Raw genomic sequence first — 22,750 nt, 5'->3', positions numbered from 1 at the left:
ATTTACATAATGCATCGCTACATCTAAGCATTAAATTAGATCTTAACATTTTCACTGTTTTATACTTTGATTATTGTCTAATGTAAATATCCTTGTGTGATACTGTGAATTAGATTTGTTTCGTTCCTATAACTGTTACAAAATTTACCACCAGTCTGAGCAATTTTTTTTATTTTTTTTTACTTTTCTTTGTTGTTTGTATTGCTGTTATTTCCTTTCTTCTTGAAGTCCCTCCTCCCCCGAATATGACCCCCTCTACACTCAGCTCCAGTGACCTAGCCTAGCCAACACCCCCCCCCCTAAATCTCTCTCACTATTATTATTAACTATGCTGACATGATTTCTGGAGTCGGTGCCATCCGCTCCCTTTCCGCCCCCCCTCCCCCACCCGAGCATCTTTCCCATCACGCCCTGACCTTACACCTACAAGTATGTCAGCAACCTCCACCCCCTCCCCGTTTAGGAGAACTGCTGACTTAAGGGAAGTAACAATCTTTTTTTTTGTACACTCATTTCCCTCCCTTACTTTTGTTGGCAGTTTAGCCTCTGGCACCCAGACTCTCGGAGTATCTTTGACTCTCTCGTGATATCTATTTTGCTCTCTCTACATCTATGTGTTTCCACCGGATTCCACCCTCATCACCCCCCCCCACACACACACACACACACCCAACTCATCCATTCTTACCATCACTATCCATATTTTTTTTCCTCATTCCCATCTCGTAATTCACAGAACCTCTTTCTTTCCTCTTCTACCATCGATGGAAAGGAGAAGAGGGGATGGGGGGGGGGGGGGGTCACTGGAACCCTGACCGCTGAAAATAAAATAAAAATTAAGCAGCTCTAACCCCGCCTCTTCATGCTAACCACGCCCACGAGTGATCTCCGATGCAACGAGGTTTCCGATTGGCTGGGCGCGGGCTGCATAATATTAAGCATCTACTGGTCTCAGACTAAACTTGTTTGCAGTCTTCAGGACTGCACAGGTTTATATTCTGTGTTTAGGATTTTAACTTTTTTCTCGGCAGCAGTAGAGGTAATCTACGGCTGGCCGTGTCACGGTTTGTTAAGGAACCAGACAAATTAAAGCCCTTGCCCAATTAAGGGGAGGGACCGAAAAATTGCATTGGTGGACGTCGTTAGCGGTCAGTTCGTCCATCAGCCCTAGGTTGATGCAGTGACGACAGGAGGGTCCACTTCAAGGAAATGGCCCAGTGGGCGACTTGGACGGAGTGCGGACTGCTGCTTCTGCTAGCGTTCGCAGCCGCCATTTTCGCCGCTCCCCCTCAAGAGTTGAACAAGGAAGATGTCAAAGCAAGTAAGTAGTCAATATACTATTTTATTTTATTCTTCTTTACCCAATTTTACTTTATATCAGGGAGGTTTTGCAGTGTCTGGAAAAAGAAGGGAAAAAAAAGGGGGGTTGGCTTCAATACTTTAGTCACTATATTATTGTAGGAATTTTATTATAGATGAACACAATTTTCGTTGAAAATTGTTTGACCTACTTTTTTTTTTCCCGAATTTTCGACACCTCTAAAGCTGTCTTTCGAAAGAGCCGACTAATATTACTGCATATTTATTGCATATTGCTGTATAACCATAGCCGTACCTGATCAGGAAATCCATAACATAGATCTATAACACACTACTAGCTTTTGTCTATGTAGAGGTTTCTATATAAACATTTTGATATAGAGCTGTAACAGTTGGTCGTCTGCTGGGAACTACTCAGTTGTTTCCCTTCGATGACGTCAAGACGATTGAAACTTTCAAAACAATACTCTCAGTTCCAAAAATGTTTTATTTTTATTTCTTAATTTTAATCTCCTAACATTCATTTTACTATTTTTAAAGATTTCGATCGACATAATTATGTATCAGGGTTAAATATCCAGATTAAATTGTGTCAGCTGTGTTTGTTTGCGCCGTAGAACTTCTATGTACACTTAGTCTTTTGTTTTGAATATGCATATTTGTGTTGTTGTTTGGGTGAAGCGGAAGTGATTATGATGGCTCTCCCAAAATTATTTTATTTATAATAATTGTGTTTAGACCTGTGAGATTTTGTGGTCTTAAACGTGACACGTCATCGATTTCCTTGTTAGAGTTTGTTGACACGTCATCATGGTCAAAAGCTTTGCATGTCATCATGGCCAAGAAGTGTACACGTCATCAAGGTCTAAAAATATACATGTCATCATGGTCAAGAAATGTAAACATCTTGGTTAAGAAGTTGTACATGTTATCATGGCCTACAAATGTACACGACATCTTGGTTAAGAAGTTGTACATGTTATCATGGCCTACAAATGTACACGACATCTTGGTTAAGAAGTTGTACACGTCATCATGGCTAACAAATGTACACGTCATCATGGCCTACAAATGTACACGTCATCATGGTTTAGACATGTACACGTCATCATGGTTTAGAAATGTACACGTCATCATGGCCTACAAATGTACACGACATCATGGCCTACAAATGTACACGTCATCATGGTCTACAAATGTACACGTCATCATGGTTTAGAAATGTACACGACATCAAGAATTCAGAAAGGTACACGTCATCATGGTCAAGAAATGCATAGGTCATCAGAATTTTTTGGCCGTTTGCACATGTCAGCCAGTTTTACGGCCACTTTGAAGGACTATTTTGTGCCCCATTTCGGAATCGGTCATTTGATTATATGGTGCCCCATTTCGGAATCGACGACTTCATTATTTATGCTGCTGCTCTTCTAGGAGTATTTAAAAAAAATATTAGCTGAGAGGTTAGCGAGGCAACGTCATCAACGACCAACGTGACCAAGAACTGTGATTCAGTTTTCAAATTCTAACATACAATAAAACAATGTGGAGAATACGCCTATACAGAAACTGACACGAGATGGCGTTGGGTGGAAATCTAATTATTTTAGCAGAGCTAAGGTTTTTTAACTTACCTCTTCCAAGTGTTCCAGTGACCCAATTTTCAATCATCGCCTGCACAGCGATTTGAACGCTAGATTTTTTTTCTTTAGAACTTGGGTAAAAATAGTTCGCTGCTTATGCTGCCAAGACTTCGTTCTATTTTTTTTTTAATATTTTCACGTCTTCCCTTCAATGCATGCCAACTCTTCGTTGGATATGTATTGAAAAAAACAAACTTTTAATATTAATCCGCTGTGACTATGGTTTACATTAGTTTCTTAAGTTAAAGCAAATTAATTTTACTTTATATTTCTGTAACCGATCCACTGTGATCTATTAGATGGTTTTGGAGAATAGTTCAGCCACTAGTCTTCCAGCGCGAGCCAAAGGAAAAAGGGGAGTGACCTAAGCATACCTTTGCGTGTTAAGGCCTATACTGGAGATTCAATATTAACACAGCATGGTCGATATCTGAATTATTTGATGAAATCAGCATAGAATACTATTGCACTCTGTTTATAATACAGAAGGTGGAAACATTACCTTTTTATTGAGTTCAAAGAATCAACTAAATAAACTGGAATAAAACACAGAAGGCTTATTTTAGTCAACCATATTTTGTCATTATTTACATTGACAACAAGAGAACAGGAAGTTGGTTTATTTTTAATTTCAATTCAAAAGATTGTTGTTTTTTTTAAAGATATCTCTTGTTCTTCTCGACCAGACATCAAATGAATACAATAATTACTTTTGGTGATAGGGAAACCTCAAGTATGTTTAATATTTGTTAATACGTTATTAAACAGGTCAAGGTTACAAACTCTTATTCTTTATAGTGTTAGTGGTAAAGGGAAGAATTGCATGGCTAATACAAGCCACTTGTCAGATGGCTTCAACTTTTTAAGAACACTTGCAGTGGCGTAGCTAGAGATTTTGTGCCTGGTGGGCTTGACCTTTTTAGAAGCCCTTGCATTTTGATATTCAACATCATTTAATGTAAAAAAAAAATTACAACATTCATTTAGAGGACCCTCAAATGAGGACCCTAGCTACGCCACTGAGCACCTGAGATTGAAAATGTAGATCTATATTTTAGTGAGAATAATATGACATGGCTGGGTCACACTTTTTACAGTGATGGGGACCACACTATATATTCTTCTGCTAGATACAGCTACCAGCATTTGTCATTGCTAGTCATTGATAGCAGTTGCCATCAGTTAGCCCTGCCAGCTTTAAGCTTTTATGGCATGATGTCAGCTAGATTTCGCCTTGCCAGACACCAGACACACTCTGATCTTATTCTTCTTCGTTCTCATTTGACATGTCGGAGGGTTCAGATCAGTAATCCTATATCTGAGAAGAACCGAGCATCTGATCAAAGAATTGTTTTGATCACGCTAATGTCATCATGCGTTGACATTTAAATGACACACACACAGGAAAGAATCCACAATGACAAGAGATTAAACAAAAACTAAATGAAAATAACCCACCAGCACGTGATACCTAGATCTTATGAAAAGCAGGTGTCATACAAAGAATAAACCTCTCGGGTTAACCAGGTGTAACTAGCACAGCAAACTCCCTCATGTGTGTGTGTCATTGGAAAAATAACTTCTCTATCTAGAGATTTAACTAGAAATTAGAAGTCCATTGTAAACAATAACAATATCAACTTAGATGAGTTTTTTTTTTTATCATTAGTGATGCATTTAGGGAAAAAGTTTGTTGAATCTGGGTATTTTTGTTTCATTTACATTTGTGTTAAGATGACTAGGAATTCCAAAAGTGCGAGTACAGGAAGTGTCCCAGCAGAAGATAATTAATTTTTCTTCCAAATCCAATATAAAAAAAGGTCATGGGGGCCCGGTGGCTGAGTGGTTAAGCGCTTGGTTTTCGAACCTGGTGCCCTGGGTTCGAAACTCGGTGAAAACTTGGATTTTGAACTTCGGGATTTTTAGGGCGCTCCTGAGTCCACCCAGATCTAGTGGGTACCTGACTTTAGTTGGGGAAAGTCGATGTTCTGACCACATGACACCCCTGCTTATTAACTGTTGGCCAAAGAAACAGATGACCTTAACATCATCTGCCCTATGGGTTGCAAAGTCTGTAAAGGAACTTTACTTTTTTTTTCCGAATCCAATGTAAACATAATCAAATAAACAGATACGGCACCTAAAAGATTGACACTCAGATTTGTTGATTCTACGTGTTTGTAATTGAAACTTGTAATTGGTTGAAGTCATCAACAAAATCAAATGTCTATTAATTTACGACAGGGAAAGAGAGAAAGAGAGAGAGAGAGAAGGAAAGAGGGAGAGAGAGAATGAGAGAGAGGGAGAGAGAGAGAGAAAGAGGGAGAGAGAGAGGGAGAGAGAGAATGAGAGGGAAAGAGGGAGAGAGAGAAAATGAGAGAAAGGGACAGAGAGAGAGAAAGAGAGAGAGAGAGCACTGGCTACACATATGATCACTAAAAACCTATCTAGAGCCTTAGAATTCCCACACCTGTGTAGCACTGTGTAGACACACACATTCAGTGTGAGTGTTACCTTCATCTCAGCCTCCAGTCTCAGGAAAAGGAGGGGGGTGGGGGTAATTGCAGAGAAAAAAGGAGTTAGCAAAATACCTGGTTTAACTTGCAGTCCTTTTTTTTATTTTGTTAATAAGAAAGTAGATATAAAGGGCCATTACTGAGTACTACATAGATGAAGATAGGCATTGTAATGGGCGGGGTACACGAGGGGAAGAAATCCTGTGCGGGCTTGAGCAGACGACTTCGAATCCAGGTGGAGGCTACGTTTTGTTTTTTTCAAATTTGAGATTTAACTCGAGCTGAGCTGTGTTTGAGTTAAGCAGAAAACATATCCAATTAAGGGTCCAGATCTGGATGAGTTGAGACTGCTAACATATGACGGAGATGAGATTTACAACAGTAAGAAGAATAAGAACTGAATACCGATATAAATATGCAAGCTAGCAACCGCGAGGAATAGCCCTATAAGTGACCTATTTCCTACGCCCTGTTTCTGGTAAAATAGACTAACTACTTCTGTTTCTTTGACCTCACACCCATCCTCCCCCCCCCCAACACATCTCAGAAAACCAGATTTTTCTTTGTATGTTTCTTTTTCTCCTTCTTTCTCCTCTTTTCGCTCAGTACACTAAATTACCTCCCCTAGCCCACTTCTGCAACTTTGTCTATCTAGAGTTATCTTTCTCGGCGCTCACAGTTTCTTTCACATCAAAGAAAGTTGTTAAAAATAAAATTTACTTTGGTGGATTAAAACGGAACAATATTTCCATGGTATTTATTTTTTTAAACTGATAACAGTGTTGCTCTAAATGGCGCATTCCAAAATTAAAAACAAAATGCTTTCCCCTTGTGAACTAAAGAGCTATTGAAGTAGGGGAAGTAACTCACTGGATTCACTTATCTAAATTTTTGAAAAATCAAAACATTCATTTTTAATAATAAATAATTCAATGATTTTTTTTTCTTAATCAATTAAAAGTAACATTTTTATGCAGTTAAAAAAAAAAAACCATTTCATGAGCACTAAAACTTGGTACAAAGAATGTTTTCACTTGCTGTTTTATGCTGACGTGGCAAAGTCATGAACCAAAAATAAAAATTGTGCTACTAAGCTAAATTGTTCTAATTTTTTTTTGTTTTACCATTTTCTGCTGATGCAGCAAATGGTGGACATTACATTAACTATTTTCTTTGTGATTGCGATTATGTATAGTGTGGATGGTCTGTCTGTCACGTCTATGTAGAAGTTTTCTACCCCCCCCCTCTCTCTCCCTCCATCTCTTTGCCTCTCCCCTGAAACGTAGTTTGTCTGCATAAATTTGCATGCCAAAGTAAACACTGGCAGCTTTTAGAAGGTCAGTCCTATGTGATGTCATTGCGACCTTATGCTGCATGACGTAATCCACCCGGAAGTTAGGTGCGGCCAAGACTTGTTTAATGCATTAAGAGACTATAATTATGACTACAATCGATGTCAGGTGCTACTACCGGAAGTGAACATGCAGACGCCTGCCAACATTTGAAAACAAACCTCAACATAAACAAATATTGCCTACCGTGACACAAACCAGAGTTTGACCATTGTGTCAGATTTTTGTCAAACCAGAGCTCGATATTGTGTCCGGCTTATGTTAAACCAGAGTCTGGTATTATGTTAAGTCTAACCAGACTTTGATTTTATGTCCGTCTTTTTGTCAAACTAGAGTTTAATATGGTGTCCGACTTTTTGTCAAACCATAGTTTGATACTATGTCCGACTTTTGTCAAACCAGAGCCTGAATTTAGCTTCAAACTTAAGCCCTCGATCTTCTAAGCCTGCGCTTGAAATGCGCCTTCGGCCAGTGTATGCAGCTGTTTTTTTAATTTGGCCCATGTTTACAGACTGTCATTAACTGGAGCTGAAGTCTGTTGGCTCAACAATCGTGTGACGTAAGATCAGTATCTGGTTCCACAATAGTCTGATTTACTTAATAGTTGTCCATATTCACTATGCTGGGGCGTAGCTAGCAATTTTCCATCGTTTGGGGGCCCGGGTGGGACTGGCCTCTTTGAGTGCTCGTGCATTTTACGTAAAATTTAATGTAAAAAAACACTCATTTGGGGGCCCCCACCAAGCCCCCTTCAAGTGGGGGCCCTGGAGGATTTTCAAATTCTCACCCACCCTAGCTACGCCACTGAATGCATGCAGAGACATGATTTCAGAGGGTTGGGGGGGGGAGAAAAAATAGAAAGAAAAAAGTTTTGAATTCCAAAATTAAAATTTACCCAATCTGGATAACTTTGTTGTGTAGAAGCGAATAGTTTTACGAGGGAACTCCATTTGTGTTTGCTTTTTGAAAGGAAACATTTAGCCTGCAATAATTTTCGACGAAGCGAATTGAAATGTTTTCGACTCAATTATTTTTTTAAATGAGAGACTATATTTAGAATGTATTTGAGATTTTCACTCATGGCGGAATAGCAAGCTATTTGCTGTCTCCGGTGTCCAAAATAAAGGGCGTGTTGGTAGTCTGTTTTTTTTAAAAGGGTATTTGTTCATTTACCTGCACTTTGTAGAACAGCAGAATCTAAATTTTAAATCTCTTGCGTTTTTTTTTTTTTTGGCACAAAATAATCTTATTATGGAGGGAGCATTACACTTTCAGTCTACGACTTGAGACTTATTTAAAAACTAAAGGGGAACTAACTCGCGGGAATACAGGAGATTTGAGATAAACATCAATGGCCACACATTGGGAAATTGTTGGATTTATAGCCCGATTCTTGTTTTTTTATTATTTAGTGGCAACAGTAAGGTTTAATTTAGCGTCCTTGACATTGATTTGTTTATTGTGAAAATCTCCAGTACTCGTCAGTCTTCTTATTAAATGCATCGAGCCTCGATCTGAAAAGGATAAATGGGTTATGCTGACAATTTTATTTTTTTCAATTACGGCCAAAATAAGTAAAAAAAAAAAAAAGGAGGAATTTTTGTGTAAGAGTTTGATAGGCCCGGGGGGGGGGCGACGTAATCTCCACTCAATTTGATTAACCATTTTAATCTTTCAAGTGAAATGACCATTAAAGAGTTCGACGTGAAAGAAATTATAACCAGATTTGAAATGGAACAGTTTAACCGGCAATATGGCACGCGCCCTAACATCTGCAGCTCCACCTGTTGGCTTCTGTAGTGTTTTTTTTTTTTCCTTTTTGTTTCCATGTGCCAGGAGTATTTTGGGCGTTTCCGAAATACAAGTGTAGGAACTGGAAGAAATTGGGAGCAGATGGATGCTGGGAAAAGGTTCTGACAGGCAGCAGACGTCGATATCAAAACGAGCTCGGGTAGACGTCTGCTTTTCATTTCATAGGAGACGAACTATTGTTACAGTTGTTTCCCTTTTAGAAATGGGAAAAAAAATGTTTCAGAAACAGAAGGTTTCAAATATCTTCGATACATGCAGTGATTCATTCTTTCATTTTGTTTACACATTGATCTGATTTAGTTTAACATTTAAGGAAAGTATAAATGCGTGTGTGTGTGCATATTATACAAACGAACGGGTGAGAAGTAGTGGTTTTATGCGAAATTTCTTTCTTTAACAAGAATCAGAGTTTGTATTTTCACACAAACATCGATCTCGATATAGTGCGGTCTAAGGCTATGTCTTCCAAGTAGTGACCATCTCTCTACATAGTGCGGTCTAGGGCTATGTCTTCCCAGTAGTCACCATCTCTCTACATAGTACGGTCTAGAGCTATGTCTTCCAAGTAGTCACCATCTCTCTCTTTATAGTGCGGTCTAGGACTATGTCTTCTAAGTAGTCACCATCTCTCTCCACATAGTGCGGTCTAGGGCTATATCTTCCAAGTAGTCACCATCTCTATCCACATAGTGTGGTCTAGGGCTATGTCTTCCAAGTAGTCACCATCTCTCTCCACATAGTGAGGTCTAGGGCTATGTCTTTCCAGTAGTCACCATCTCTCTCCACATAGTGAGGTCTGGGCTATGTCTTCCAAGTAGTCACCATCTCTCTCTACATAGTGAGGTCTGGGCTATGTCTTCCAAGTAGTCACCATCTCTCTCCACATAGTGAGGTCTGGGCTATGTCTTCCAAGTAGTCACCATCTCTCTCTACATAGTGAGGTCTGGGCTATATCTTCCAAGTAGTCACCATCTCTCTCCACATAGTGAGGTCTGGGCTATGTCTTCCAAGTAGTCACCATCTCTCTCTACATAGTGCGGTCTAGGGCTATATCTTCCAAGTAGTCACCATCTCTATCCACATAGTGTGGTCTAGGGCTATGTCTTCCAAGTAGTCACCATCTCTCTCCACATAGTGAGGTCTAGGGCTATGTCTTTCCAGTAGTCACCATCTCTCTCCACATAGTGAGGTCTGGGCTATGTCTTCCAAGTAGTCACCATCTCTCTCTACATAGTGAGGTCTGGGCTATGTCTTCCAAGTAGTCACCATCTCTCTCCACATAGTGAGGTCTGGGCTATGTCTTCCAAGTAGTCACCATCTCTCTCTACATAGTGAGGTCTGGGCTATATCTTCCAAGTAGTCACCATCTCTCTCCACATAGTGAGGTCTGGGCTATGTCTTCCAAGTAGTCACCATCTCTCTCTACATAGTGCGGTCTAGGGCTATATCTTCCAAGTAGTCACCATCTCTATCCACATAGTGTGGTCTAGGGCTATGTCTTCCAAGTAGTCACCATCTCTATCCACATAGTGCGGTCTAGGGCTATGTTTTCCCAGTAGTCACCATCTCTCTCCACATGGTGCTGGCGAATATTCCAGAACTTATCGTTTCATCCAAGTGTTAAAAGTCTTTTAACTCTTTCTCTCCTAACTGACGATACCAACGTTGATTCCACCAGAATGTGGTAAATAATTGATGAGAGAAAGAGTTAAGGGAGACCGGCTAACTGGGCTAGAACACTGCCTCCTATGGGCTTCCACAGCACGTCATAGCGAACAGGCATTGCACTGTCGTTCCTCTGGGGGCTCATACGGTCGGTGTAGGTCCTCATTTGGATAGTGGCGGTACATTCTAGGAACACGTAGGAACCCCTCGTGAGCTCAGACTGCGGCTTCATTGAGTTTGTGTCTCACGATTACGAATGCTAGTAAATGGTCATCAAGTTGATGGGTAACCTCCGAACAGATGGAACGGTGAAGATTCCTGGCCTCTGGCCAAAATTCTTCCCATTGGTCAAGGGTCATAATAGGGCGCAAGCTCGACCTTCATGGACACCCTGGTGTGTGGCAACCAGGATAGTAGATCCTTTTAGATTTTATAAGGCCCGAAGCTATTTGAGATACAGTGCCAAATATAATTTTGGAATACCTAGACGGTTAAACTGGTGTACAGTCAAGCAGTGTAAAGATAATTCAATAATACAGCTTTAACTTAAAGTCTTTTTTTTTTTATTCATAACCAATTCGGACATTTTTGGGGGACCCCGAGAAATTAGGGGTCCTATAACTTTTCTGGCATGTATGTAAACACTGCAGGCCTGATGGTGGCAATATAGATTCTAAATACTAGAATGTGCTCTGTATTCACAGGTTGTTATTATAAAGGCCAAGAATATCTTCATGACGATACCTGGAACCCGATCTATGAAAACAAATGTTTACAATGCCATTGCGACAACGGACAAGTCAATTGCCGATTTATCGACTGCCCCAAATTTGGTAATTTTTTGTCATTGCAGTATTCATTTCTAGACGAAATTCATTTATTTATAATAATAGAAAAAATTATGCCAACTTCGTTCATTGTGTTTGCATAATACGATCATCAATTATCTGCCAACTACGGTCATTTTTTTAGCATAATACATATGGTCATTTTTTTAGCATATTACAAGCACTCTTATCTACTAAATATGGTCATTTTTTTAGCATATTACAAGCACTCTTATCTTCTAAATATGGTCGTTTTTTTTAGCACATTACAAGCACTCTTATCTACTAAATATGGTCGTTTTTAAGCACATTACAAGCACACTTATCTACTAAATATGGTCGTTTTTTTAGCACATTACAAGCACACTTATCTACTAAATATGGTCATTTTTTTAGCACATTACAAGCACTCTTATCTACTAAATATGGTCGTTTTTTTAGCACATTACAAGCACACTTATCTACTAAATATGGTCTTTTTTAGCATATTACAAGCACATTTATCTACTAAATATGGTCGTTTTTTAAAGCACAATAGAAGCAATGTCTTGTTACTTCAGCCATTTTATTTGGATAGTGCTAGCAACCATTATCTGCCAACTTTTGCATTGCATAATTCTAGCTTCTTTTTTTTTTTACTCTATTCTTTAGCTTCAGCTGAATCCAGCACAGAGGTAACTATATTTATTTCTGTTACTTAGACTGAGAGCATTACTTTACATAGAAACATGGCAATAGCAAAACTAATTGAAAACAAATACTTCTGTTTCTCCTACTTCTCAGGACATGCATCATTCATGCACATAGATCAGCGGTTCTCAACCTTTTATGCTCGGCGACCCCTTTTTACAATCCCCCACTCTGCTGCGACCCCCCCTCCCCGCACACAGACATACAGCAATAGAGGAGTAGTCAATAATAATCCATATTTTGGATCGTCAATCGTCGCGACCCACAGGTTGAGAACCCCTGACATAGATAATAGAATAGATAAACCAATTTTAAAGATTTTCATCATTGGCGGATATCTATAAATAGCTTGCTTTTTGGTGTTTCCGGTGTAGAACAGGGAGGGTTGATTCGTATGTAGTTTAATATGTATACGATGTCTGCACTTTTTAACACTGAAAAATCCAACTTCTACGCTCTTTCATTTCAAACAGAAAGTAATTGTTTAAAAAAGCTTATATCAACTCTGTCTGTCTGTTTGTCTGTCTGTCTGGTAAAAAGTTTGAACACGATATTCTCGGATCAAGTTGAATCTTTGCATAATTATTCACTGGCTAAGACAATTACTTGAATTAATAAAAAAAAAATAATCAATCAGTCAATTAATAACTGATAATTAATTATTTATTTATTTGATATCAATAAGGGAAATTAATCCTTCAGTATTCATATATATATGGCTAAATATGTAGGTTTTTCTTCTCCTTTGATTCGTATTTACCGTTACACTTTTTGTCTGATCATGTTGAAACTTAATTCTCATTTATTGTACCCAGTGCTGTTTTGTATGTGTAAAGAAATAGGTGCCGGTACTCAGTGATGGATTGCCAAACTTTTAACTACTAATAAATTAATAATAAACGTTAAAATACAAGAAAAATAATTATTAGTTTCCCCGCATTGAAAAAGGTGCCGGTACGCCGTACCGGTGCGTACCGTCACAAAAAAAGCACTGATTGTACCTATCAAAACATGAATCTTATTTTAAAAAATTGACCAATTAGTCAATTAATTATTGGTAATTTATTATTTTGCTTGATATCGAAAAAGGGGGAATAACTTCTACATTACTGAGAGATATAATTGTAAGCAGGGGCGTAGCTAGGAGTTTTACATCGTTTGGGCGCCCCAGTGGCTTGACCTCTTTGGGGGCCCCTACATTTTGCTTAATATTTAATCTTTAATGTAAAAAACAACAACACTCATTTTCTCCCCCTCCTCCCCTCACCCTAGCTACGCCACTGGTTGTAAGTGTGGAGTTTTTTCCCTTAGATAAGCATATTTTTTTTTAAAGTATTTTTATATTTTTACTTGTTTTTATTTAGGTGGCAAAAGTGATCTTATAAAACGGCGTCCTTAATATTATTTTTTTTTAGAATTTAACATTTGGCGCGAAAATTTCAATAGGCCCTTCCTATTTTAAAACCACTTTGGGATAAAAAGTAACTTATTATTTTGATGTCTTATGTACACGAATTGTAACACATTCATGCTTTTAACCTTCAAAGTGCTACACTGTTTTACAATTAGTGCATAAAAATTGGAATTACAATTCTGATGTTTAGAGGCTAAAACTACCACACGCGTTTAAAGGGTTAATTGGTCTATTTACCAAAACGTGCATGTTTCGTAGAGTTCCGACATAATGCTTTAAAAGCAGAGTTTACTAATTCTAAATGCCTTTCACCCTTTCTCTTTCAGCTCCTGCAGGATGTCTTGACTGCCACCTCGGTACGTTCTCAGTGTATGCATGTTTTTAAAAGCAAAGCTGAAATCTTCTCAAATTAGTTTTTACCTTTGCTATCTGATAGCTATCCTTATAGTGATAACACTACGGTCGTTATAATAATTCCTAATTAATGACATATTTCAAACTAACGCGCTAGTGTGAAAATGTACATATTATACCAATATGTTACACTACTAATAAGATTAAAAAAAAATAACTTCCTGGTGTCAAATCTGGGGGCTGAGTGGTAAGGCGCTTGGCTTTCGGGCTGACGGGCCTCGGGTTCGAATCTTGGAGAAGACTGGGATTTTGAATTTAGGGTATTTTTTAGGACGCCCCTGAGTCCAAATTATGTTGGGCCTCCTTCAGTCGTAGAACGACTGAGGTTCATCTTGTGGAGCACTTTTTCACGTGACCGTGGAGCCCTGTTTTGGAGAGACACTCCCCCCGTCCACAGGTTAAGGTGGCTTTTGCTCTGGTGGTAGAGGAGCCTACCATTTTTCGTATGAGCTGAGGCCCATGTTTTTTCACTGCCCATAGCTTTTTTTGGTCACCATATCTCTCCACGTAGTGCAGTCCAAGGCTGTCTTCCCAATGGTCAGTATCAATGTTCACAGGTTTCAGGTCCCGTTTTGTTGAGACCCCACGTAACGGAGGTGGGGGTGACCAGTTTTTCTTGAGCCAGACGCGAGTTGCCCGTAAAGAATGGCACCCTTGTTAACCCTCGGCCAAAGAAACAGATAAGCTTTACATCAACTGACGATGTGCCCCATAAAACGCTAGGAATATTTTACTTGACTTGCTAATATGTGGACTGTATATTTACCTGTGTTGTATTCAATTAGTTTATATTCAGGTAGCATATGTAATAATTAATATCTAATTGGTTTGCATCCATCAGGTTAAAAGCAAAAACCATAATACTTAAAAGAGAATCATCAGCTGCTATAAGGCTTTTGATGTCAGATGTTGTTTTAAAATAGCGCGGCTCTTTAAATTAAACGAAACAATATTTTTATGAATCTATTTTAACCCCAAAAAAAAAGGTTCTTAACTAAATTGATATGTTATGTTTATTTCTATGTTGTCTTTTTTAGGGGGATCCTGGCGAACCAGGAGCAGAAGGCTACCCAGGAAGGCAAGGTGAAATGGTGAGTCATACCTAATACACGCTATTATAGTGTCTTAACCGGAAAAAAAAAAAGAAAGAAATTTAAAGGCCAGCATACAAAGGGCTGGGATGTGTGGAACAAATTTAGTGCCGGATTTAATGGAGAGCAGGTGGGGCTACTATCTTGGGGTATCCGCAAAATAGATTAAAAATTTTAAGAAAATATTCAAATTTCGATGCGTCAGAAACTTTTATGTTTTATTTATTTTTTTAACTTTTTTTTTTCGCATTTCTACTGTTCCAATATAAAGAGTTGATTAAGAATTGTCCACTTGTAGCATGCTCGGAATAGGCTATGTAATTGCAGTTCTGGATTTAAGGCATCTACCGCTTAAGCTCAAAAATATACACTTTTTCAAACTGAAATATATGTATTTAAATATTTTCTTTAAAATGGGAAATGATATTAAATTTACAAATGCTCCATTTCTTGCTTCTAAAATATACGATGCTTTTAGATTACAGTATTATTATTCATAAGTGGATCCTTATTAAAGGTTTCGTAAAGATAAAAAGATAAAGGCACATTTCTCATTCCATATGCTAGGACAAATTTGTACAAATGCTCTTTCTTCCCTAGTGCTATTAGAGCATGGAATGGGTTGCCTGAGTCAGCCAGGAAAACAAGTGACTTGGCAGAATTTAAGTCATCATGACAAGATGCAAGACGCGTAGGACGTAATCATCTTCTTTATTGAAGTAACGTCTGTATTATATAAGATAATATAAGGTATAAGGGCCTCCACAAAAACCCGACCACGTGGCCTCCACATATTTAAATCCGGCCCTGCATAAACTGCAAATCTCGATTTCGAGTTCCAATGTAGACTAAGACATTTTATTTGAGATTTTATACCAGCTGCGATGTTTGGGACATAGAGGGCTATAGAGGAGATGCATACTGCAGCAATAATAACATCATATTGATAAAATTGTGCACCACACTTTTAATTTAGAACGAAATGAATAGTTGTAAGACGTTTTTAGAAAGCTTATAGCAACTCAGTCTGTCTGTCTGTCTGGTAAAAAGTGTGTACACGTTATTTCTCACACACCCATTCTTGGATCAAGTTGAAACTTCGCACAATTGTTCATTGACATAGACAAGACATGAATCAATTAAAAAAAAATAAACAATTTGTCGAATAAGGGAAATACCATTATTGGTAGAAATAGTATTATGGAAAGAGTTCTTCCCCTTGATATAAGCTTTATTTTTTTAAAAAGATTTTCTAAAAATATTTTGCTTATGGTGTCTTTATTTTCCAGGGTGAAGCCGGTGAGGATGGTGTCAATGGTGTACCTGGAACGCCTGGAATGCCCGGAGCTTCTGAAATGGTAAGTAAAGGGCACTCAGTTGGGGGGGGGGGGTAAATTCTTTGTTAATTTTTTTTCTTAATTCCTGTTCAACTTTAACTTTAAAAAAATAATAATAATGAAAGTAATTAAATCGTATTTAAAAGGGGTCCCTAGTTTCATTTATTTTTACCAAGATATGAGGCCATTCTGAAGATTTGGAATTTTTTTTTTAAAAAAAAAAAGCAGATTTTATAATCTTGCCAAAGCTGTCTTCATAGCAGACAAATCTGTCGAAACAGAATGTATCAAACAGATAGTCGGGATTAATTTTTCTTGTATTATATTTTTCAAAAGTCTTCCAGCATTTTTTTTTATCCTAACATTAATGAAACCATCTTTAATTTCCTGCTTTGGTCGGGGGTTTCAATAACATAAACATGTACTAAGCCCAGGCCTGGACATGTAGAAGGCAGGTAGGGCTACTGCCTCCCGGGGGGGGGAATCTACAATAGCCCCCCCCCCATTGGAAAGAATATCAAATAACAAACGAGTGTATTAGTTCAGCATAGATTAAAGGTAGAGCTGAGCCAACACAGATACTCGATATGGAGATACATTTACGCAGGATAGCATTTACGTCACATGTGGTCATCCACAATTTCGTGGTGAAGGGAAGCCTTTACAAAACTCAAAAGTATAAACTTTTATTTAATGATGAATATTGGGTATAAAAAAAATAAATAAATTTAGAGGTTCTCTATATTCCTTCTTTAAAATGATTTTTTTTTTCATATTAGATATGTTTCTGTTGATTTGCTGTTTGGTGTTTCTTTAGCTAGTGGTTTTTCTACAGGGTAGGGTAGCTACTAAGTAGCTAGCCCTATGCCCAACCCTACTCCTTTCTACTATGGATCATCTCATGAAAATGAGATGAATGCCTGGGCATTAGTTGTGGTCGGAACAATGTCGCCCACACATAAGTTCCCCCCCCCCCACGCCACGCTGCAGATGTATCCAAAGGAACGGCAGTGCCGATACAGTTTGGGGTCAGGGGCGTCGCAGGTTCTGCCAGAGTGTAGCACTGGGTGCTGCAAACTGCCTTAGGGTCACCAGCTCCCGATTTTTTCTCAGGGTTGACTCCCGAAGCCTTTCCCATGATTGGGTATAGCTGCAAGGCAACAGAGGTTTGAATTCAGAGTTTTCCTTCTCCTAGGTGGGTAGCCAGTATTCAAAAGAGAGTAAGGGGCCTCCACAAAAACCCTGACCAGGGGCTCCACTTACTTAAATCCGGCCCTCACGATGCCTGTTTGGAGTGAAAAAAAATGTGCTCTTGTTTTTCACAGAGTGCTGATCAAGCTTACAGATCCTATTACCCAGACAGAAATACAAACAAGGCTGGAGGGTTTAATGCCTTTTCAGGAGACTACATCCAAGCCCAAGTGGTAAGTCCGACAACTCATTCATTTTGTGCACATCATTATGAATAAACAAAATTAAGATATTTCATTGAAAAATACTTTGAGGGTAATAAATAAGGGAATAGATAGATAGATAGATTGATAGACAGACAGACAGATAGATAGATAGATAGATAGATAGATAGATAGATAGATAGATAGATAGATAGATAGATAGATAGATAGATAGATAGATAGATAGATAGATAGATAGATAGATAGATAGATAGATAGATAGATAGATAGATAGACAGACAGACAGACAGACAGACAGACAGATATAGATAGATAGATAGATAGATAGATAGATAGATAGATAGATAGATAGATAGATAGATAGATAGATAGATAGATAGATAGATAGATAGATAGACAGACAGACAGACAGACAGACAGATATAGATAGATAGATAGATAGATAGATAGATAGATAGATAGATAGATAGATAGATAGATAGATAGATAGATAGATAGATAGATAGATAGATAGATAGATAGATAGATAGATTAAAAAATACTTTGAGCTTGAAAGTATTTTAGCAGCTTACAAAATGTTTATTGATAGCATAGAATGCCATAGATCAATGGTTTACACATTTACACATGAGCTCCTTTCGACTGCTTGTAAACAAATACATTCTAGTTATTTAAATTTCAAATCGATCAAACTTAACCTTGTTTGTTTCAGGGTCCCTTCGGCCCAAGAGGTGCAAGCGGTCCCCCCGGACCTCCAGGTGTACAAGGTCAGATGGGCTTGAGAGGTGAACCCGGAGACCCTGGACCACCTGTAAGTTTTGATTCATTCATTGTTGGAACTAAAGTATTTATTTATATATGTCCTCTTATACTTATACTGATACATGAGGCGTGGTGGCCGAGTGGTGAAGTGCTTGGCTTCCGAACCAAAGAGTCTTGAGCTCGAATCCCTGTGAAGAACTGGGATTTTGAATTTCGGGATTTTAGGAAGCCGGTGAGTCCTACCAAATGTAATGGGTACCTAACATATGTAGGGCAAGAGGCACATGACAGAGCATCATGGCGTCGCGCTGTGAAAACTGGCGCACAGGTTGCTGGGGAAAAAGAACAACGCTGGCAGAAGAAAAACGCCAGAAAAGAAAAGCAAGGCCCACGACACTAGCTCCAGCTGGAATAACCTGCCCAGTGTGCGGCCGAACATTCCGGGCTCACATAGGTCTCACCAGCCACATGAGGAGGCATAAAACCCCAGTGCAAAGCCCTCAGCCCCCTGGATGACACAAGTGGTCATCATCGAACCACGATGGACGAACTATATATATATATAGGGCAAGTAAAGATAGTTGATCATTGTTTGGTCACTTGACAACCTACTTAACAGTAAGCCATAGAAACAGAGATTAACATCTTAAGCCTTTACTTTTAGCCTGTACTGAAACAGTGCTGATTGTATGGACCTCGTTGATACTAGTTAATCCATGTAGGTCTATGGAATCGAAAACTAAATGTAGCCAAAATGTCTATATAGATATTTTTCTTTTAACAATGCATATAGATGATACTCAAACCTTAGTCGTATGATCAATAACTTGTGTTAAACTTTTTTTTTTACAGGGACCACCAGGAACAGCAGGAGTTTCCGGTCCACCAGGCCCACCAGGCCCTGAGGTAACGTTTTGTTGTTTCTTTTTTTTTATTCAAAATATAGAAACCAAATATTAGATGATTACGTTGCTTCCCCCCATCAATATTTGTTTAATTTAGGGGAGACCTTACCTCATCCTATTACATTTGTTCTTATATTAAACTAAATAAGAACAGAATGAGGTAGCAACTTCATAAACATAACTAATTAGAACTGATGAAATAAAAACAGATTGAAGCATAAACATACAATATCCTAGTTAAATATATAATTAGAGCGTATTTGGATAATTATTTTTAACATAATGAATAGCTGGTTCCTTTCTGGCTTAATAACTGCTTTCCAATATGGTCTTTTGTGTATATTAGATTGGAGTTTGTTATCACATATATAAGTTACAATCCCTTAATTTTCACAGCTTCCAAACAGCAGGGTCCCATGTTCGAATCCTGGTGAAGATTAAATTTTTTTTTATTTCTGGATCCTTAGGGCGCCTCTGAATCCATCCAGGTCTAATGGGTGCCCGGTCGTTGTGCTGGCCACACGACACTGTCGTTAAATCATGGGCCACAAAAAAAAAAAAAGATCTTTACATCCTCTGCCCCATAGATCACAAGGTGTGAAAGGGGAACTTTAACTTTAATATAAGCTATAGCGTACTGCGGAGGGCCCCCACTTGGTTAGTGGCCTCCAAAATTGGTTTCAGGAATACTTTTTAATCATTTAGAAGAAAGAAAGAGCAAAGAATATATTGTCTTACGTTAATTACAAGGGGTCCCAGATCTCAAATATGATTAGGGCCTTATCAAGTCTAAGTCTGGTCCTGTTCGTACCGTATTATAATGTTTGCAATTCCAATAAGGAAAACGCATATATTTTTAATGCGTGCCATTCGTTTGTCATATAAATAAGGAATTCAAAAATTGTGCCTCTGCTTTGTTCACAGGGTGACAATGGCAGAAATGGACAGCCCGGTTCCCCTGGAGCCCCCGGCCCAAGGGTATGTAATGTTTTATCTGTCTGTCTGTCTATCTATCTATCTAAATATGTATCTATCTATCTATCATCTATTGAAAATCTATTCCTATATTTGTCTGTCTATCTATATAAATCAATACATTTAGTCATGATCCTATACATAGATATATCTTGATTAATTAATAAATCGATATATTTGTATGAACTTATAAATCAATTATTATGAAAATGTTCTTCTTTTTTTTATTAGGGTCCATCTGGTGGCCCCGGTATTCCTGGCATGCCTGGAGCGAAAGGTCACAGAGGCTTTAACGGTTTCCCAGGCAAACGAGGAAATGAAGGAACAGCCGGTGAACCCGTGAGTGAACACACATACATCATCACAAACATCATCATCCTCATTATCAACTTAGGAATCACACAACAGAATTTGTATGCTTTGATATAAATAGGTTCATTCGTTAAAATTCTTATGCAAATCAGCTTGCACCAAATCAGAGATTAAATTTAATTTATACAAACAAACACAAATTTTGATTGTCGATGGTAGTATAATAATTAATTATAGATAAAAAAATAAAATAATTCTTTACAGGGAGAAGCGGGACCCCCTGGACCAGCCGGACCATTGGGCCCACAAGGACCTCGAGGTCCCCCAGGAGAACGAGGTGAAGATGGTTCATCAGGACCTCAGGTAATTAATGTTAAAAAAAATTATACCACTAATGCTGATAAGGCTCCCTTCATTGTTACGCAATATCGACTTGTCAAAGGGAGTGAGAATTTTCCGGTTAAAGACGAACCGATCATAATAACCCTAACCGCCATTATTGTATAAGACTCAAGTATAATGCACCTGAGTTCAAATGAAATAAAGTAAAAAAAAAATCCTGACAAAAAGAATTTCAGAAAACCTTAATCCTAACATATAGATTTAGCATTAGACAAAAAGCCTTTCGCTCTCCATTAGTAGGCTTTGTATGTTTGATATATTGAGTTTGCAAGCCAAGAATTAACTCATAACTACTCGATTTCCGTAATTGTGGCAATTCCTCTTAGTAATTTCCGAAGAGTCGATGCTTAGACTCTTGGATGTCTGGACCTATGGAAGCTTGCCTCCAGCTGCCTGTCTGAACAGGGCTTCTGCCTGGGAAGGATCCAAGCTGATTTCTTCTTCGTTCTCATTTTAAATGTGGGAGCGTTCAGATCAGTGATCCTATATCTGAGATGAACAGCGCAGTGGTTTCCAGATCAGGCAGTTCTCCGTATAGTTTTTCTTCTTTAGGAGGGTTTTGTGGCCTATTTTTTTTTCTCATCACTAACAAATAAACCTTGACCTTAATTTCCTACTCTCATAATGCTGTATTTACTGCTTTCATCGTGCAGATGTGCGCCAGGCAAAGTTAATTTTGCTTTAATGTCTATTTTTGTGTAACACATTTATAGTTTTGACAGTATTGTTAGTCTTCCACTTTACAAAATCCGGACATGAGAGTTGTTTTCTTAGATAGAAGGCTACAAAACGAAACTATGCATTGCCTTAAATGTCCTTTCATTCCTGACTGCATTACCAGGGACTCAGGGACTTATCCCTTCACTTTGAACCTTTATTGCGTGTCTATATAAACCGAAAAATAATCAAAGACATTTTTACCACTTCCTTAATAATATATTTGTAACATATGTATAACATAATAAAAATATTGTTAATAATGCGGGCATGCGTATAAAGAGAGGTAACTTTGTTTTCATTTCTGCAAACAAATAAATTGTTGTGTAACATTGTCAGTTTATTTTTCTTGGGTTTATTAAGATGCCTAAATTTGTGAACATTTTTTTGTTGTTGCTTTTCTTTAGGGTATGAGAGGAGTCGACGGTCTGTCCGGACCACCAGGTTCACCAGGCCCTGCTGGAAACACAGGTCCACCTGGAGTCCCCGGTCAGCAAGGTCCCAAAGGTGAAGCTGGTGCACAGGGTGCTAAAGGATCTATAGGTCAGCAAGGTGCACGTGGTGAAAATGGTGCTGCTGGAGTCTCCGGAGACCCTGGTCGTGCTGGCCCAACAGGTCAACCAGGAGCTCCTGGTGAGGAAGGTGCTCAGGTAAGTAACATCATTAAGCTGTATCACATCATTAGTCATATCAGATGTCAATAGCACATCATTAGTCATTTCAGATGTCAATATCAACCATTAGTCATATCAGATGTCAATATCACATCATTAGTCATATCAGATGTCAATATCACATTATTAGTAATTTCAGATGTCAATATCACATCATTAGTTATTTCAGATGTCAATATCACATCATTAGTCATATTAGTAGTCAATATCTCTATCAGTAGTCATGACTGATGTCAATATCACATTGTTAGTCAATATCTCTATCAGTAGTCATGACCGTTGTCAATACATTAGTCATGGCTGTTGTCAATATCACATCATTAGTCATTTCAGATGTCAATATCAACCATTAGTCATATCAGATGTCAATATCACATCATTAGTCATATCAGATGTCAATATCACATCATTAGTCATAGCAGTTGTCAATATCACATCATTAGTCATAGCTGTTGTCAATATCAAATCATTAGTCATAGCAGTTGTCAATATCACATCATTAGTCAT

At 38.3% G+C, this 22,750-nt stretch overlaps 1 protein-coding gene across 1 annotated transcript in view; it reads left to right on the top strand.

Moving 5' to 3' along the window:
* Window positions 1-949: 949 nt before the first annotated feature.
* The window catches only part of LOC106054958 (collagen alpha-1(I) chain-like), a 49,164-nt gene continuing 27,363 nt past the window's right edge, over window positions 950-22,750 (top strand). The window contains exons 1-13 of the mRNA XM_056045527.1: window positions 950-1,321; window positions 11,013-11,141; window positions 11,787-11,809; window positions 13,566-13,595; window positions 14,691-14,744; window positions 16,034-16,102; window positions 17,407-17,505; window positions 18,209-18,307; window positions 19,111-19,164; window positions 20,088-20,141; window positions 20,370-20,477; window positions 20,715-20,813; window positions 21,977-22,219. Of these exons, the coding sequence (XP_055901502.1) occupies window positions 1,210-1,321; window positions 11,013-11,141; window positions 11,787-11,809; window positions 13,566-13,595; window positions 14,691-14,744; window positions 16,034-16,102; window positions 17,407-17,505; window positions 18,209-18,307; window positions 19,111-19,164; window positions 20,088-20,141; window positions 20,370-20,477; window positions 20,715-20,813; window positions 21,977-22,219 (1,173 nt within the window). The 5' untranslated portion in view covers window positions 950-1,209. The remainder of the gene's footprint in view (window positions 1,322-11,012; window positions 11,142-11,786; window positions 11,810-13,565; window positions 13,596-14,690; window positions 14,745-16,033; window positions 16,103-17,406; window positions 17,506-18,208; window positions 18,308-19,110; window positions 19,165-20,087; window positions 20,142-20,369; window positions 20,478-20,714; window positions 20,814-21,976; window positions 22,220-22,750) is intronic.

Source organism: Biomphalaria glabrata, chromosome 11 (assembly GCF_947242115.1).
Source record: "Biomphalaria glabrata chromosome 11, xgBioGlab47.1, whole genome shotgun sequence".
NCBI lineage: Eukaryota > Metazoa > Mollusca > Gastropoda > Planorbidae > Biomphalaria > Biomphalaria glabrata.
This window is presented reverse-complemented; position numbering and strand designations above follow the sequence as displayed.